This window comes from Haemaphysalis longicornis, unplaced genomic scaffold (assembly GCF_048455015.1).
Source record: "Haemaphysalis longicornis isolate Haplotype H1 unplaced genomic scaffold, Haemaphysalis longicornis Haplotype H1 scaffold_1, whole genome shotgun sequence".
NCBI lineage: Eukaryota > Metazoa > Arthropoda > Arachnida > Ixodida > Ixodidae > Haemaphysalis > Haemaphysalis longicornis.
The window spans coordinates 364,130,056-364,148,333 of NW_027526203.1; the positions used below are offsets into that span (position 1 = coordinate 364,130,056).

Genomic DNA, 18,278 nt, shown 5'->3' on the forward strand with positions numbered 1-18,278 from the left:
ACGATGGACAACGTTACTAGATTAACGATGGCTACGTTAACAAAACAAGTTGGCCGGAAGTGCTCCAAAGCTTGAAGCAAAGCACGAGGCATAAAAATAGCTAAGTATTGCCTATTTTTGGAGAAAAACAATATTTTACTGAACCACGGAAATTTCTTGCGGCCAAAATTATTGACTGATGCTGCTTCGCTTTAGTCGAATTGCAGACTGATCTATAGTCTTCGTTTTCAAAAAATATAAAAGCATTGGAACTAGTGAGGAGTCATGCAGGTTACTTGACGAAATACAGCGCTGAAATTCGTCTAAGTTTCCTTCATGTAACCACAAATCAATGTGCGCGATGCACCAGTACAGCCCTCTGTTTACTGACGGCCAGCGGAAAGGGACGCGCATGCGCAGTTCTGATGCTTGCCTAAATAATGCCGCCGCTATAGCCGCCGCTATATAGTACGGGTTCGAATTGAAATGCGCAGGCATTAAAATATTGCTCAGTATAGCCTCCAGAAACAGTGGAGTGAACCAAATTCTACCAACAAGTACCAAATGCATAGTGGTTGTAATTTCTAGCGCCGTGCATTTCGAGTGCATGGTTTCACGCGTTAGTTGCGCTTTGGTTGCGCAAGTTCCCGAATGGTTTCGCGGGTTGGTCGCAGGAGTAATACCCCTGTCAAACGTGCCTATTTAAGTGCACTTCCGCCGAGTGCACTCGGGCTTCCCAAGTGACACTTAGGCTGCGCGCTGCTAAACGACGAAATAAAGTGCCCTTGGCCGTGATGTCAGTGACGATAGCCGGCGTAAATATTACGCAAAATTACTTGAAATCCCCCCTATTTATCACATGAGGAATATTGTAAACAATTCGTTGGGTTTGAATTGTTTAAAATCGCAATCGGCGCATCGCACAAGACCACAAAAACAGAGTCGGGACGGCGACTGAACACCGGCGCTTTTATCTTCAGTGTTATTCACTGCGCAGTGAATGACAGCTGAATTATTGTTCGGGGGAAATTATCTGAAAGCGTTGAATACAACGGAAATAGGCTGAAACACGAACACAATCACAGGGCCACAAGAAACTACCTACGAGAACGCCGCAGAGAACGGCTGCCATGGAGCAAAACACCCACCAGGCGGCGCTGGCACGTTGTTGAGAGAGAGGTTATTTTCTTATTTTTCGTCGCTGCTTCAATTTTTGTAAAAGTAAATAAGCAATATATCTATAATTAACTTTTAACGTTACTTATTATCATCTAAACGCTCGCGGTTTTACGTTAATTTTTTCGATTTTCGGACTTCTGTTCACGAGATTACTCACTCGGCGAGCTGGCCCCGGTAAAGTGTGTTTGGGGACCACACTCAGCTTAAAGTGCGTTCCTTGTAAAGTGTCATTCGCGTTTGCCGTTTAGCTGCTCCCGAATGACATTTTATCCAAGTGCACTCCGTGTAAGTGCACTTAAATAGGCACGTTTGACAGGGGTATAACCTCTTAAAAGTTTGTGCGCCATTTTCGCCAAAAATATCGGTACTTAATTTTTTCTCAAGTAATCATGGACGAAACTTTCTGTAAGTGCCAAATTGCGCGTGGATGTCGATTCAATACTCACGCTTTAAATTAGCCGCCAAGCGCCACAGTGCAACTTGAAACCTACACCCTTCGTGAAAATTTTCTAGGCCAATCCTAAGCCTTCTGGACCACAAATAATTAAAAAAATAAGCGTTACCTTTAAATGAGACAAAAATAGTTTATGACCGTAAGGAAAGAAGGTGTTTTATCTAGCTTTCTGGCCTAAAACGCTTGGGCCTCGCTCGGGAATTACGCTTGTACATTGAATTTTTTGCGGCCTGCGCGTTTCCGGCTAGGCCCAGAAAATTTTGAAAAAGACTGTGTACGTGCTGAATGTAACCACAGTAACAGCGCCACCGCAAACTGGCATGGATAGAGGCCCCGCTGTCAGAAAAAGGTAACAGTGGAAGCCTGAATAACCGCGGATTGCACGCTTCCTGGCAAACAGTTACGTCACGGAGACAAGAAATAGAGTCCTAGCATCTTCGAGTAATAACTTCTGTCTGCATGGGCGAATGCGCTTACCTATTTCTAAATCTAGCTTTACCTTTAGAAGCGAAGAAACGATTCCTGGTACGAGCAGATTCACTGTGAAAATCACCTCAGCGGCTGCTCTCCGGCTCCCGAGCGACGCTCTGCCAGGCCGGCATCGTTTCGAATCGACACCCACTTCCCGACGCCTTCGTTCACGCGCCGGCTGATGAAGATAAAGCAAAATACGACTGGCAAGTAATTGGCCGCGTTGAGTTCTTCGTGGCTCATAGGCACCTTCATTGGCCGCCCGCGCCCAGACTCGAGCGTCCATTAATCTCCGGGCCAAAGCAAACGCCGAGCTACAGCCAACGAGAAGACTCGGCCGCCGTGCAGTCACGCTCGTATTCATGTGTTGTGCCGCTCCTCCAGAGCAGAGTGTTTTGACGCTCATATCTGTCTGTAGCGGGATTGGGTCTCTCCGCTGTACCGGTTCGCCCACGTCGGCCGGGACATACGTTCCCCAGCGACACTCGACCACCTAGCAAACCACACCATTCATAGAACAGGAAATCCCATCGGCAAAAGACGAAGCTGTGGGGGTGCTGGAGCGCTACAGAGCCCTCAAGACGGGAGTAATAGTTTAGACCACCGAGGGTTTGTTAATGATCATCCCAAGAGCAGCATGCACCGTGATGCACGACGGTACCTTGGGGCAGCGCCAAAGGATAGCCTCAATGGAAATGATTCACCAGCAAACACTCTCCTTTAACCCTGCAGTGGCTCCCTCAGTAGTGAGCTCTGCTAAAGCGATCACGAACTAAAGAACAATGTTTTCGTATAAAAATAATTAGAAGAGATCTCTCACAGGCTTGCTCAGAGAATGTGCATCATATAATTAATCAACCTCGTAAATACACATGCCGTGCACGATCGTTGCTGATGATGCGACTTTATTTTCGAGAGTTTCATGTTACGTCGGAAGCGCCCTCGGGCCAAAAGATTGAGGACGCATCAGCAACACAGTCAAACGAAGCTGCCCAAACCGCCGAAGCTACCCAACCAGCGATATGGACCACGTCTGCCGCGCCCCATGCGTGCAGCCGCGGTGCATGGCACTCTCTCCGCTTTTTTTCTTTCTTCTTTTCTGAACGCCTAATCGTAGTTATTGGCGCCTCTTGGGCCGAGAGCGCAAGACAGCGCCTGTTTCTTTTGAAGCGAAGCTCCCGTGAGCGCCGAAAACGCAGTGCAGTAAAGCCAACTTTCTCTGACGATGGTGATGATCGTGGAAGCGCCTTAAGAAAAAAAAAAAAAAAACATCAAACCTGGGTCGCTCGCGTTATAAAGCCGACATCTATCCGATTGCGCCATTCCGCCGCGGTCGAAGCAACTTGGATTTCGGGGGGGGGGGGGGGGGGGGGGGTGCAAGGGCGGACAAAATTAGACAGAAAAAATCATGCACCCCTCCGTCTAACGACGACGATGGTCGAACGCGAAGCTTTCTTCGTGCCAAATCAAATGGCGAACGGCAAAAGTCAAAGCCGCTGCGATCAGAAGCCCAAACTGCGTGCGAGTCAAGGTCAAAGCTTAACGGTTCAAAGTTAAGCTCAGACGACAACCAAGGAATCCCTCACGGGAAAGCTTCGCGTTCAACCATCGTCATTGTTAGACGAAGGGGTGCATGATTTTTTTGTTCTTTTATTCCCCCTTTTGACGTTTTTAACCCGTTTTGCTATGTTAAACCAATACAACTTGTACTTTTAATTAAACGAACGCTGGTAATCTCGGTCATGTACGCTTATGATTTGCTCTAATAAGTCTAAAGGTTTTTCCTTTTTTTTTTTGCCAATGTTAACATGTACAGACAAACCCGGTTATAGCGAGTTGCAATTTGCGTCACGATTAGTTCGATATACCTACCCGCCGTGGTGGCTCAGTGGCTAAGGCGTTGCGCTGCTGAGCACGAGGTCGCGGGTTCGATTCCCGGCCGCGGAGGCTGCTTTTCTGATGGAGGCGAAAAGCAGAAACGCCCGTGTGTACGAGATTTCGGCGCACGTTAGAGATCCCCAGGTGGTCAAAATTAATCCGGAGCCCTCCACTACGGCGCGCCTCATCGCCTGCGTTGCGTCGGCGCGTTAAACCCAACAATCAATCAATCAATCATCGATATATCAATAGTTCGAAATAGCCGAACCCGCCAATAACGAGTTTTTCGTTACGAGTTTGCAGTACGCGGGACCCCCCTACCCCCACCCCCCTCCTCCTGCCATCCCCGCATGCAGAAACGAACATAATAAAGTATCAAATTATCATACAGAAAACTATCCTTATTGCGAGCAATAAAGCTACTTTACGCTGTAACTACCTATTTTCCCAAAAAGCGGTGATTCTTGTCCTCACTTTCGTTTTGGCGGCATCAACTAGCACAGCATGAGACATCCTTTGCATCAGCTGCAGTCCGTGTCCTTCAATATCGAAGTAATATTGGTGGAGCACATTGACTGCCTTCCGCTTCCGCTTCCGCTCCGCTTCGGCTTCCGCTCACGACATCCCCGCCTCTTCGGTGCTTCCAGCAGCGCCAGCAGCCATGACATCGGCGACGGTGTCGGCGTCCGAGGGGCTCACAGTGAGGGCAACGTCGTCGTCGACACTCAGGCAATCCTCGAAGGGCACTCCTTTCAGCACAACATCGGGAACGTTGGCGGGCTTTTCCCACAGTTCGCCGACGCTTCCATCTTGGTCCGGACTCGCTGACTGGGAGGGTTTAATCGTGAGTCAGTTGCGCCGTTAACAGTTACGGAAAGTGCGGGGGGTCACGTCGCTCCATGGGAGGCTCAACATCTCCATCGCAGCCAATCAACGTCTCGATCGCCGCTCCGAGACCATGCATTTTGGCGGCAGTTGTGATGTGATCAGATGTGAACTTCGTTATAAGGAATGTGTTTCGCGTGTAGTTTAGTAACTGATATTTCTTTGTTCGATATATAGCATAATTCGCTCTATCTGGGTTCGTTATAATCGGGTTTGACTGTATGTGGGGTGTGCCAGCAGTGCTTGAAAAGGTCTTGCCTATATATAACCTCGTGCTCATGCCCTTCGTTATGGCAGAAATGTTTTTTTGCGACAGAACATGGTCGCCCGAAAGGAGAAAACGGCTTCAAAAAGCGAAGTCAAAGGACCTGCCAGGTTCGCCAAGATGTGCTTCGCACATAAAAGTACGCCGTTGCAACGATTGCGGCCTCTATAATACTATTTTCTTGCAGTTTCAACACTCATCTTATTTATAATATTTTAAATATATTATTCATTACAACGCACACACATTCACCCAAGCACGTCCGCACGCCTGGTGGACCCTTTTAGCAGTCGTGTTAACGGAACAAATTTTCTGGCACTTTAAGATTTCGTTCCAACTAGACTCTTTTGTACAGTACATCATTCTTCACGGCAGGAGAGATACGAATTGTTTATCGGATAGCGAGATAGATGCCCGATAAGCGCACGGGCTGCCCAGTAGCCAGGAATCTATGACGCTTGGCTAAGTGCCTCTGCATGTCGCCTAACGGACGAGCAGAGTGCGCGCGCGCAGAACTAAAGGCCTGCCGCCCAAAGCTGCCGCCTCTTTTAGAACAAAAGAAAACGATGGCCAAGCGATAATTACCCCGCCTTTGGTTTTCCCCCTCTGTTCCTTCTCGTGTCTTATCTCACTGCGTGGCCGCCGCAGCAGTGCCCGAGATGTTCTGCCTTCCTCCGCAGCTTCCCTGGGCGCACAATGCACTCGGACGGACCGGGCGGTTGCAGCGGTCGCGCATCGGCCCGCTTTGAGCAGCATCTGCCGACAGCGTCCACGCAGAAGCGCGCGGAAGCTTCTGGGTCAAGGGAAGAAGAAGGCTGCGGCGGCCTTTGCGCGGGAAGGACGAGATCCTAGCGCGGAGCGCGATAAAAAATGTGGCGCTCATCTCGCCTGGCCGCAGAGTCTCTCCAGTGGCATGAAAGGAACGCCGCGCGTGCCCCACAACAACCGCGACGAAACGAGGCGGCTTGCGGAGTTTTAAGAAAGATGCTCAAAAGAACGCCGACTCCTATCTGTCGACTGGTCCACCCGCGAGCCCCTCCTCCGGCGCGCCTCTAGTCCACCCGAGCCCTAGTCCATCTTCGGTGGACGCGTGCTGCCAGCCCTCCCTTCGGTTAGGATTCCAGCTGCGCTGCCACCATCTGGGTTCGGTTGATTTTCGCAGCTCTGAACCACTTTGCAACATACCCGCCGCGGTGGCTCAGTGGCTAAGGCGTTGCGCTGCTGAGCACGAGGTCGCGGGTTCGATTCCCGGCCGCGGCGGCCGCTTTTCTGATGGAGGCGAAAAGCAAAAACGCCCGTGTGTACGAGATTTCGGCGCACGTTAAAGATCCCCAGGTGGTCAAAATTAATCCGGAGCCCTCCACTACGACGCGCCTCATCGCCTTCGTTGCGTCGGCGCGTTAAACCCTACAATCAATCAACTTTGCAACATCAACCCCTTTCTTTCGTTTCTTTTTTCTCCGTTTGTAGTGGCCCGGTGTTTTCCGTTTTATTCTGCTTTTTTGTTACCCGACAACGAATATGGCTGTTAAGGTATCGGGTAATGTAATTAGCTCTCTCAGAATCTAGCCTGAAAGCCTATCAGCGAAGAAAGTTTTGATCCCTATGCAACTATGTATTTACACTGCTAGCCGAGTTACGAGAGGGCTACGTTGCCATATTAACGGGTTTTGCGTGAAAATGGCGATTTCAGCCGTCATTAAACAAAACAACAACAAAAAAATCGCAACTCAACCTCACACGTGCTTCTTCGATTGATACGTTCTTACGTATTGGGCCCTGCAATACCATCTTCATCTCGGTTTCTGACAATTGTTATTATTCCAGAATTGTAGTAATTTACTCTTTGGTAAAAAAATAACTAGACAATAAGAAACCAATGCTAAGCCATCCCATCCTAAAATAATTAGTAGTATATTTGACATTAAGATGAGTATAATTATCGATAATACAAATATCCAAATACAGTCAGGAGCAAATTAAACGGCAGCGGAAAAATTTGCAGCCGAACACACAAAATGTAGCGACACGGCTATACACCTTTCTCAAAAACTTAGCAAGAGAATAGAAATTTGGGCTTTGCAGATACTTTCCACCCAGGGTCTTCCCCCTTAGTGGTCGACTAACACCTGTCCTTCACTTCGAGTTGTCGATTAATTTGCTCTCAATCCACAAACGGTCAGCCCCCATGGTTACCATAGTCGGTAGAGTGACTGACTGCACGAGATGGGCGGGGGTGCCAGGTTCGAAGCCTGGACCAGGGAGAACTTCTTTTCAACTCGGAAGCTTTCTGAACTTTCCTTAGTAGCCGAATGGCTGCTATTTTACGTAGAGGTAAAATTTTCCTTCGCAACGCGAAAAATTAAAGATTTTGATATGACGGCTCGGTTGTGGCGTAGTTACCACCGCGATGATCGCGATTCATCATTATAAATAAGACCCGCTTCTTTTGATGGGCATCGAAATAAATCCAGAAGTTTTCATGTTCTGTTTCATTATTTTTGCGCTGGCGCTCTATTTTGAGTATGGTGGCACATTTTGAACGTAGCGGAGTTCACCGACGACGAATTCCTGATTTCTCTTGATCCTGATACATCAGTAGCGAGATATCGAGGAACGAATCTTGACCGGTTCTGCTTAGGAGTTACTTCTCCCGGACAAACCGCGGATGTGGTGTTCTTACAAGCCTATTTGGTACAACGAGCACGTCGGTGTCTCGAAATCCCAGCGCGAGCGAGGCAATTCATTAGCAACTTGCATGTATGCATGTAAGTTCTGGACGCCGCCAGGATTTCACTGCGTAACGTGCACTAGTCCCAACACACTGGTGCGTTTAAAGTTGAAAGGCGTGCCGGACTTTTGGGCAAGCGTCGCGGCCGTAATGTCATGTAACGAGCTCTGTGACGCCCATCACGTGTACGATCTCGCGGCGACGCCGACGAAAGCTGGCTCCTGCCGCCGCACAACGAGCCGCAGTAAATCGAGGAGCCGTGTACACGACCGCGGCGCACAAATGTATCGCTCGGGCGGCATTTTTCGCTTCTCTCCAGCCTTGCGATACGCGCTGAGCGATCGGAGCAAACGAACCGATAGGGTCAGGGCTTATCGCCACTCGCGCCGCGACTGTCTCTTTAGAAAAAGCGAGCCAATCAATTCGGGATGCGTGACTGAAATCTGGATCGAGCGGGTCGCGAACGGCCTCCGTCGGGCATTAATCCATTTTAGGAATTAGTTAAGAGGGAATGCGCACAGCGCGTCCCGTACGGGTGTTTCTCCGTGCTGCGGCGGGAGATGAGTGATCGCGCGGATGGGAATGAACGGAGACGGAATCAACGACTCCTTGTCCCGCGTGCGGCATTGCAGCGCCTGAGCGATTCCCGTCTGCCAGGGCCGCTGGACTTTTTCGCCTGGGCGCGTCTTAGCTTTTTTTTTTTTTTTTATTGCTGCGAACCGTCTTCAATTGTTTCGTGCCTCGTTCAGCTTGCTCTTGCAGAACCCATTGCAATCAGGGCAAAGGACGGCCGCTGTACCGTACTGATACGTACCGATTTGTTCAGGCTTGCTTCGCGTTTTGATGCAGCGAGCCAGGAGGCCATGCAAAGCTGATCGATGCCCGAGGGGGGGAGCCTCGATCGTATCGGCCAACAAGGCGAAGTCCGAAACTCGCGCAGAGGTTGCCCTAGCTGGGCACGATAGTTCTTACTATACAGCCTCGTAAGGTTTCGCGTGAATCAGGAATGACACACACACATGACAATGCTAATGTCAAAGACATGTCTATACATACTTCATTTCACTGTACCAGCTTTAACAACTCTTGGTCCGTACCCTAGGCAACCAAAACACAAACGTCCACAGCGCCTGTATACAATGGAAATGAGACGAAGTTAACATTCTCGCGGAGGGCGTACAGTTTTTTTTTAATCGTACCTTTCAGACGGTGTTTCGTTCTTGCTCTCTTTGCATTTTTTCTTCGATCGCTGTATTTCTTTTTCTATAACTCTTCGCTAAAGTGAGGATCGCGAGCCAATGCAATCGTTTAATACACTGGTTGGAAGCGCAAGTAAAAGAAAGACAAAGAAAGGGATGAATGTAACGATAAAACAACGAATGGTACAATAGATCATTTGCTTGGATATATTAGTCTACGAAGTATACCTACCGACGCGGATGTCGTGTTCTAGACTGACAGGTGCTCGCGCCGTGCGGCGGCGGGCGCTCGTATACACACACGCTGCAGTGTGCCGGCCCAGTGTGGACGGGGCAGCCGCTTGCATTACCCTTCTGGCCTCCGCAAGATATCGCTGACGGCGACTTGTGTGCACACGCGTGCATGGAGAGCGCGCTAATGCGCACTCGGTCGCTCTATCTTGCCCGCACCAGCGACGTGTGCGCGCGAAGCAGCGGCGGGGGCACGGGTGGCAATTAGCGGAAATGATGGCTTCGAGACGGCGGCCATCGCCTGTCGCGCAATAAATCACCGCGGGGGCACAGTACTGCGCGCCCGGAGGCTGGGATGCCCATTCCGCGGATCCATTCACGAGGAGGAAGAGGAGAAAGGCGCTCGTCGTGACGCCGCCCGACGGCTGGCTGCGCAAGCATGCTAATCGCGCCGCAAGGACCAGCTGCTGCCGCCGCCGCCGCCCGGTATGCGCTCCCCGTCGTCAAAGGGGCCCACGGGACACCCGGCCACGGTCGCCGCTGCTGCAGCGGGGCCAATGCACCACATGCAAGCGCCGCAGGAGAACTATGGCATGCGGGAGACGCCGAAGAAAAGAACCAACACTGCAGCCAGATTCCTGCGCGCCCTGCAGCCTGGCCGGGGCACATAACCCATTTTCGTGAATTACGAGGTGCGACACCGAGAGACGAGCTTTAGCCTGCCGGTTAAACCGAAAGGGACTGCAGCGTGTTGGAAGCATTGTAAGATAAATGGATTCTTTTTTTTTTAAATGCAGAGCATTTTAGTAACTCACGATGTCACCCGCGTTGGCGTCCGTAGTCCGCACGCTCACTGCGCATGCGCGTCGAGTCGAGGCGAAAGCGAACACTCTCTCGCGAGGGGCATTGGATTGGATTCGCACACTCTCTCGCGAGGGGCATTGGATTGGATTCGATTGGATTGGCTTAGATTGGATTGGATTGTCTTGGCTTGGCTTGGATTTGGATTGGATTGGATTGGATTAAAGTGGATTGTGTTGCGTCATATCCGCGGCACGTTGCGTCATAGCCGCGGCAGACGCGCTTGGGCCGCCGCATGTGCAGTACTCTCTCTTCCGCGGTTTCCTCTCCTTCGGGCACGCTGCGCATATAACCGATGTGCCGTTCTCCGGCCAAGCAACATCCGCGGTTGGCTCAAACACCTAGAGTCCACGCCGCTTCACAAGTACGCCAACGTCGTCGACTGGGACCGGCTTACGCAGTCCCCTCAACGTATATAAGCGGTGGAGCGCGCGTTCGGAATTCAGTCAAGGGCGTCTTTGCTTGGCTTTCGCTTGACGTGACGCTTTGCTTGACTCGAGTAGATGCGACGCATTTACTCGAGTTCCCCCCGTGGGAAGATGCGGGCGGCTTTTTCTGATAAGCTAGGCGGGAGTCTCTGGAGTCTGCATACTTGCATTGTACTTTCCTGTGTCGACTGGCCTGGCGCACCAGCGGCCACTGGTTTAAATTAGCTGTCCCGAAAGCGGTAAGCAGGCGGAGCAACTGCTGGTCGCCCCGCAAGGATATACACATCCAGCTGTACAGTCACGGGCAAATGATCTGCGAGCACAAAAATGTGAACCGAAACACGAATAATCGAAAAATACTGTTTCTTGGAAGTCCAATAATGGCACGCTACTGGTACACCCGGAGAGCCACATCTCGCAACTTTGTTACTGCAATAAGCCACTCGTCACTTTGGCTTGCATGGAAAGAAATAGCGCTATTCGTGTGTTCTGGTTCATTTGTCCATGACTGTACATTCAGGTACACCTATGGCGCACAGAAGGGCAGACAAGCAAGCGCATCTTTTATAGGGCACTTGGATTCGGTCGCTTGCATGTCGGCAGTGACGGGACACCTATGTACACACGGTGCGATTGAAACATAGCTCAATAACTCGATGCCCTTGGGTGCAATGAGCTTTACTATAGGCTTTCGTAAATATACGGGGACTCAGGTACCAGTGTGCACTGCTGCTGCGTGTGACCTCAGTTGTGGCCATCTGTCGAGCCTTGGGCGAGTTTAGGAGGCTTGTGCATGGCCCCCGCGATCGGCTGCCGGCAGCGCGCTGTTGCTGCGCCGCCGACAGCCGATCGCGGAGGCCGTGGCTTGTGCAAGTCTTGGAGTTACTAGGCCTATACCTTGCGGCCGTGTAATAGGGAACGCGGATCGAGGCAAGAAAAGTGTCCAACCAGTTTACCCGTGACTTGATCGGTTCTACTGAATTTTGCTTGTCCCCTAGCTTCATGTATCGACGCACAAGCCATGGCACGTGACAAATATCCCCACGAGGGAGTGACCACACCAGTACCTTACTAGTCATATCTGTAGTGCTAGCAGGCTCCAAACCAATACCCACATATCGTCACATGACGCAAGCTTGGATTCGTTTGTATTTTTTAATGGCAGCATTGCTTCAAAGCAGAAGTTAAAGGTAATTCTATAAGTCCAAATTTTGTACTAATTGCAGTATCTACTGGCCCCACTAAACGACCCTGACGCACCCCTGGCCGGCCCCACGGATAATATGAATTCGGCTTCAATAAACTTACGGCAAGAAACCTACGTCAAAAAAAAAAAAAAAAAAAAACTGTAGGGGTCCGCCAGATATGTTTCGCATATAAACGAATTACAGGCGGCGGTGGAAGGGTTTAAATCGAAGAACCTTCAGTAGCGGTAACGGCACGCTAACCGTTCCAAGCGCTGTAACAATTTCGTGTGGCGCTGCTCCAACACCAACACACTGTTGCTCCTTCTCTTGTCAATTCATTTAAAATCGGTTCATTAATGACAAAATCCCTCAAATGAGTATTCAGTGCCGCACCAGCTAGTGTAGTAACCAAACAGGAGCTCCGCTTTCTCGATTGCAAGATAGGCAGGTAGGACAATTCAGTTAAAGTATAAAGCACCAAGAATAACCGGTTGACTTCCGTTGGTCGTCCCCAAGGCGCACTATATTTGGCGCATATTGTCTCCTGGCCGAATGCTCGAGCAAAGGCAAAGTTTGGATTTCCGTTAGATCTATTTTTATAGACAGAGAAAGTCTCGAAGCGGTAACAAAGAAAAAAAGGCTCCGTACAGAGCGCCACTGCCTCGTAGTACAATCTCAAAATCACAGAGGATAGCAGCAAAACGCACTAATTTCCGCGCATTAAAAGTTGAAGCGCGCCCGGATACCATTCCAAACGCGGGATGCCGCATTGTTTAGGCCCCGAAAGAACAAGAAAGGAAGGGAGAAAAATCCAGGGGGCAGTGGAAAAAAGTGCAGTTCTCGCTGCTGCAACGACGCCTTCTCTGCCGGCCGCGCACGGCGGGAGGAGGAGACGGGGCGCGCGTCGAGGACCTGCGCCTCTCCTTCGGCCTGCCCCGCGGTAATAATGCCCCAGGAGCGCACCGCAATGAAGATCGCGGCCGCAAATGAGTCTCGTTTCTCTGATTGCCGCGGCACGTTTCGCTCCGAGCACCGGGCGAAGGGAACCACCGGCCGCGGCGGCGTGTCGCCACGGGGCTTTGAAGAAGAGCGCACGCCACGCTGTGGCATCACAGCTCGGCGCTGGCGCTGCTGGGAAACTCCGACGGATGCTGTCCCCACTTGTCCCTGTTTACTTTCTCTCCCTCTCTGACTTTCGATCTTCGTAGGGCGGTTGGACTGAACGAGACGAGCAGACGGACCGCGATAACTTTTCTAGGGGAACTAGGGGAACTAGGGGAATACTGGCACATCTGTGTGCGCGCCTGTACGCGCTTCGAGTCGTCTGTATACGCAGAAAATCTTGTAAGAACAGAGTCACGCAGCGAACGAGTGGAAGGTCTGCCCCGCGCGTGGCAACAAGTGCGCTACCGGTTGGGCCATTCACGGTAGTCGACGTCTAATGTGTTCGGAAGATGAGGGGAAGATAATAGATGAGTTTGGAGTGAAAAGATAAAATAATTGATGGAAAAAATTCTCCCGCATTTCCCCGAGGGGGAGAATGTGAAAGTGCGAATGCACGGTTGTCGGCCCGCTTGCGGCGCTTGCGCTCGGCCCCCGCAGCCCACCGCCTCGCCGCCTTCTCTTCCATCTCTTCCATCGGGTTTGTAGTATCACGTGTACACCACGCAGTTATCAAGCCGCTATAACGCCGCTGAGTCGCCAACGCACGCCGCTGACGACGTAGTTTGAATGCGTTAAAGATATAAGGCGCGTCACTAACACTGATATCAGCGTCGCGTCCGTGGCTTGGTCGGTACAGCGTCGCGCTGCGGCCGCAAAGTCCTCGGATCGAAACCTGGCGCCGGATGCTGTTTCTTTTTTAAATATAGAGGAGCACTGCGGACGCCGCCGCCGCCGCCGGCGGTGGATGGTTTGGGGTCGCTTATAAAGTGCATTCGCACTTAAAACAACATGATAGCCCGCCCAGAGCCACTTTTCACGGATGACCGAGGAACGCGCTGTCGACTACGCTACAAGCACATCACTTTGCACAGCTGAACGCGGTGACAGCACGTGCTTCCCACGGCGACCGCAAACGTGGCAGACAAATACGCCAGTCAAAGGGACCCTGCAACACTTTCGATAAACGCTTTCACTCTTTCCTTCGCGTCTCAAAGCACTGCGAAAGCTACAGTTATCGCAAGCACGGAGCGGCACTGCGTGCATGATTTGCTCGTCGCACCAGATACGCCTTCCATTTCTGCTTTGTTTCTGTGGCTTTTTCTTTAAGTTGCTGTCGAAAAGTGTTCATTGCTGCAACTGAAGGAAAACCGGCCAACAGCCGCTACATGGCCTCAGTGACGTAATTCGGGCCGTCGAAGAACGTCAAGACCGGGAAAGAGAGGACAATCTTTTGAGCGAGTTTCCAAGTTATGTTATGGGCATAGAGCAGTAATTTCTGGCTGAGGTACTTTCCTACCCCCTAATCTAAGTACTGAATGTGTTGGGTGACTACGTTCTGCAAGCATTCAAGATTTCAAAAAAAAAAAAAGTGTTGCAGGGTCCCTTTAAGAAGCCTGGTGCAACCAGAAGGGCCAGCTCCTGTATATATATGCGCACCTGGGCAGCAGAGTTCTTCAGAGTTCTACACCAATTTCGGACCGCCGTGCGCGGGCACCCTTTCGGTAATGGCTTGGTTTGATTGATTGTCTTGGACTTCCCCTTCGACCACATGTACCTCCCCGCCATAGGTTCAAATGCGTCTACGCCAAGTACTGCCATTGAGATTTTAGCGCTGCTGAAATTTTAGCGCTGCTTAAGTAAAGTTTTTATTCATAAATGTCATAAATGCAGCTTCTCTAAGTTACAGCCTCATCGAAGATTTTCCTCCAGCAGGATGCCAATCTTATTTTCGACCCTTCCGGGAACATGTAGTTCACTCTGCGTGTTTCCTTTAAACCCCAAGGCTTCAGGAAGGTGCACGTTCCCCTCACGTGGATTTGGTAATTTTTAAATTGGCGCAACCTTCCAAATCCCAAATGCGCGCACAAACCTACGGCAAATCATTGGTCCCTTTTTGGTACATGCCCGCTATATATGTCAAATTAATCCCCTCCATATATTAAACAATTCTGCTATAAAGAAGTTTTCGTAACATGGTGGTTCCGCATTTATGCCAACCATGCGGCACTTCCAAAAGTATGGACAGTTGGGCGAGTTGGTGAAACAGGTCAGCGGTCGTCCTGTTTTCTTTTCTGTCGGCGTTACACAGCGCTGTTCAATCACCATGATCGGGACTTTCGCAGCTCGCGAACTCAAATTCGTTCGTGAAGTCGAATGTTTTTGTTATGCTTATTATTTTTGTTTGTTTTCTTTATATCGTGTAGTCAGTGTGCACCTTAATTTCTTACTTTTACTTTGTTATGAAGCTGCTCAGCTCCCCCCCCCCCTTATGTAATGCCTTCGGGCCATTAAGGTTGAATAAATGAAATGAACTAAAATTGTACGAACCCTCCCCAATGTCGCACATGGGGAGTTCGCTAATTACGTACGCCTGTAGCGGCAAATATTGTCTGTTAATACGCAGTAAAACAGCCCTAGAGATAACCATCGCGACAAAATATAAACCCCGTTAAACTGCCGACACTACTTCAGAAGTGGCAGTTAGCAGAGCAGGGAGGGCACTTAATTAGACCATTAGCCTGAAACAATCTTAAGACAGAAAACGATGTCAATTGAAGTTAAAAAAATAATTTCGTTGTATTTTGCGAATATTTAAGCCTAAAAAGGACAGACAACCGATCTTTGTGGAGTCCATATGTCCTCTAATTCATATGAAAACCGGCGTTTTATATAGAGGGGTAACTTCAAGTAATTTATAAATTGGTGTAAATAATTTTAACTAAACTTCCTGAAGTCTGACAGGGGGCGGCATATATCTAAACGTGAGAGTATACCTTACGTATATATAAACAAACAGCTTCACGGGTTTCAATGCGTTATTCAAAAACCGCATAAAGGGGTAAGAAAGAGGGCATTTTACTATTGTTTGATCAAGTTATAACCTCTTTTCACCTTCGTGCAGTTAAGTGTTTTCGCTGGGCTTACTGCCATGGCTACCAGCATTTGTGTTGGCTGCATACGTCATGCTGGCAGACCCAAAAATTCCGCTTTCAAGCGTTCTATCAGAGAAACTGTTTCGGTTCAAGGTGCTGTATGTGATGCTCTTGCATTTGGAGTATACTCCACAAAGCATTGGCTCAGCTTGCACCAGTAGTGCAAGGCTAAAGAAACAGCAGAGCTGGCGGCCCTTCTCTCTTCGTCGGAGGCCCAGCTGCCGCTGAAAGTTCTCCTTGGCCGGCAGGTCCGGATCGTTTTGTCCGTAGCATTTCCCATCTCTCCCAAAGTGGAGCGCGTTAGCACGCGCTAGAGCGCGCGGCAACCGGTTTCGCGAACTCGGCGTTTGTAGCGCGAACTCGGCGTCTGTGCTCCCCAGCTCAGGCGCGAACGCACGTGAACTGGCGAGTGGAAGAGCACGCGTGAGATCATGCCACGAATGCTGGGCAGAGTGTTCTCGAAGGTCGAGCTGGCCGACGTCGGGCGCTCCTCACGAGGCACACGCTTACGTGCGTTCGGTATTTTTTTTTTTTTGCTTTTTTGCGAGCTCCTCCCACGGCGCACGCTCACGTGCGCTCGGTCTGTTTTCGTCGTGTTGTTTTTCTGATAACGATATGTACCGCGGAACTAAAAGCTTAATTAAACATTTCTGCTGTTGAAACAGGCCTCATTCACGTGGCTGACAATGTTGACGTATCGAACACTCGCACCAGGGCTCGAAACACCGGCTGCGAAGTCTTTTGATTGACCAAGGCACGCGTGATTGGGAGGATGCGAACGGACACTGCGTGCTGTGACGCAAGCAGGTATCACGGCACTGCCGACCACGACGGCGGACGTGACCATGGGCATGGTTGTCGGCAGCCGGAACACCGTAGGCCGGGCGAAGCTGGCCGCACGCGAACCGTTTGTTGCGAGCGGGGCTGCCCCTGGCGTCCCCAAACCTGTTTTGCCCACTCCCAGTGGCTCTTGTTGAATTTTTAACGCTGCCATTTACACCTTCTACGGGCGCGCCAAAGGACCATGAAGACGGATTACAAGACCGAATAGATTCGCCAGAATATTGCTGTTCAACAGGAAGTACACATACAACTGTGGAAAAAAATCTATAGAGCTTCAGTGAGTTAGAGAGTGACAGGAAATTGAAAAAAAAAAAAAAAAAAAACTGCAACGTCGGGGACACTAATACGCGCCGCAGATTTCAGGCGTGTAATGAAGAAAAAGTGCTAGAGAAAATTGCCGTTAAGCAGAGCTTGACGAACCCCCCGTGAAAACGAATTCGTGGCCTCTTTCTTGTAGCAAAATCAACACAAATAACCGTTGCTTTTTTTTTTTTTTTGATAAGCTAGGCACGTCTACTTTAAAAAGGTCAACGTGGTAACCGTGACAATTTCCACCGGCTGTTGCCACTTAGGCATTCACTTTTTCGTAGTTCCAGCTTACTTTTTGTCGCGTTTAAATGTTTCTTATGACAAATATGTACGCAATCCATCGCCCAGCAAACTTGCCGTTTGTGAGCTCTGCCACCGCTGACAGGGCACCAAAATCTGTAATGCGAAAGTTAATAAAGTAATTATCGAGTTTAAGTTGACGAAACCATCCTTTGTCGTCCTCCCATTTGCGCTCATCAATACATGGTTCGATCGTTCACTAACACCGCTGAAGCGACGCGTTTATCTCAACGCCATCTTAGCGTTTATTTTCATTTTCCGAATTCAAGAAGGGTACAAAAAAGGCGTTTTTGAAAGTGCAACAGGCCCCGAGGGTCGTTTTTAAGCGCTCGCGTGCCACTTCCGCCACTTCAAGTGCAGCGCAACGCAAATTGCCGTTTTAGTTGGTACGCGCTGGTCGAAGATGTGTTGCAGTAACAACGCAACGCCTAGCCCGCTGCGCGCGTCAGTTGGCGCGGGATTTCGAGCGTACGCGGTGTTTGCGGCACGCTTTGTGCTGTTACGTATGGGAACGCACAAAGGCGCTTCTCCGGCCCAGCGCGGATGATGATTTCGCGCGCGCGTGTTTACTTTGCGCCGCAAATTGCACGGCGCACGGCGCACGCGCGGTCTCCCAAAGAAACAGCGTGCCAGAGAGGAAATGGTGAAGAGGAGCCTCAATGGTGCACGCCGCGCGTCGCTGCAGAGACAGCTCTATTCGCGGGGAATTTAATCCATTTCCGGATCGATGGTGGTTTAATCACCCGCGCTGTGTGGAAACACAATTTGCAGTTTGTCGCGTCTACGCCATTGCGCGCGCTCCGCCAGCACTGAGCTCAGACCCGGCGCTCGATGTCAGGATATAGATGAAAACTGACGCCCCGCTTGGACACAACCTCTCGAAAACCGAAAACCGTGGCCGCGCTCGTCGCTGTAGCCCGTAAATTATGCGCTGTCCCGAGAAAACGATCGCGCACCGCCTTTTCTCGTTGCTGTCCTTTC

The 18,278-nt window shown here is 50.3% G+C and overlaps 1 protein-coding gene across 2 annotated transcripts in view; it reads right to left on the reverse strand.

Annotated features, from left to right (window-relative positions):
• Positions 1-18,278, reverse strand: part of Twz (BTB/POZ domain-containing protein twz) — a 92,104-nt gene that overhangs the window by 65,029 nt on the left and 8,797 nt on the right. Inside the window, exon 1 of one of the 2 annotated variants that reach the window (XM_077686235.1) lies at positions 2,166-2,341. The exons of the other annotated variant lie outside the window; for it this stretch is intronic. Coding sequence (XP_077542361.1) covers positions 2,166-2,338 — 173 coding nt within the window. The 5' untranslated portion in view covers positions 2,339-2,341. Of the gene's footprint in view, positions 1-2,165; positions 2,342-18,278 lie in introns of those variants that run through there. 2 annotated transcript variants of the gene reach the window in all.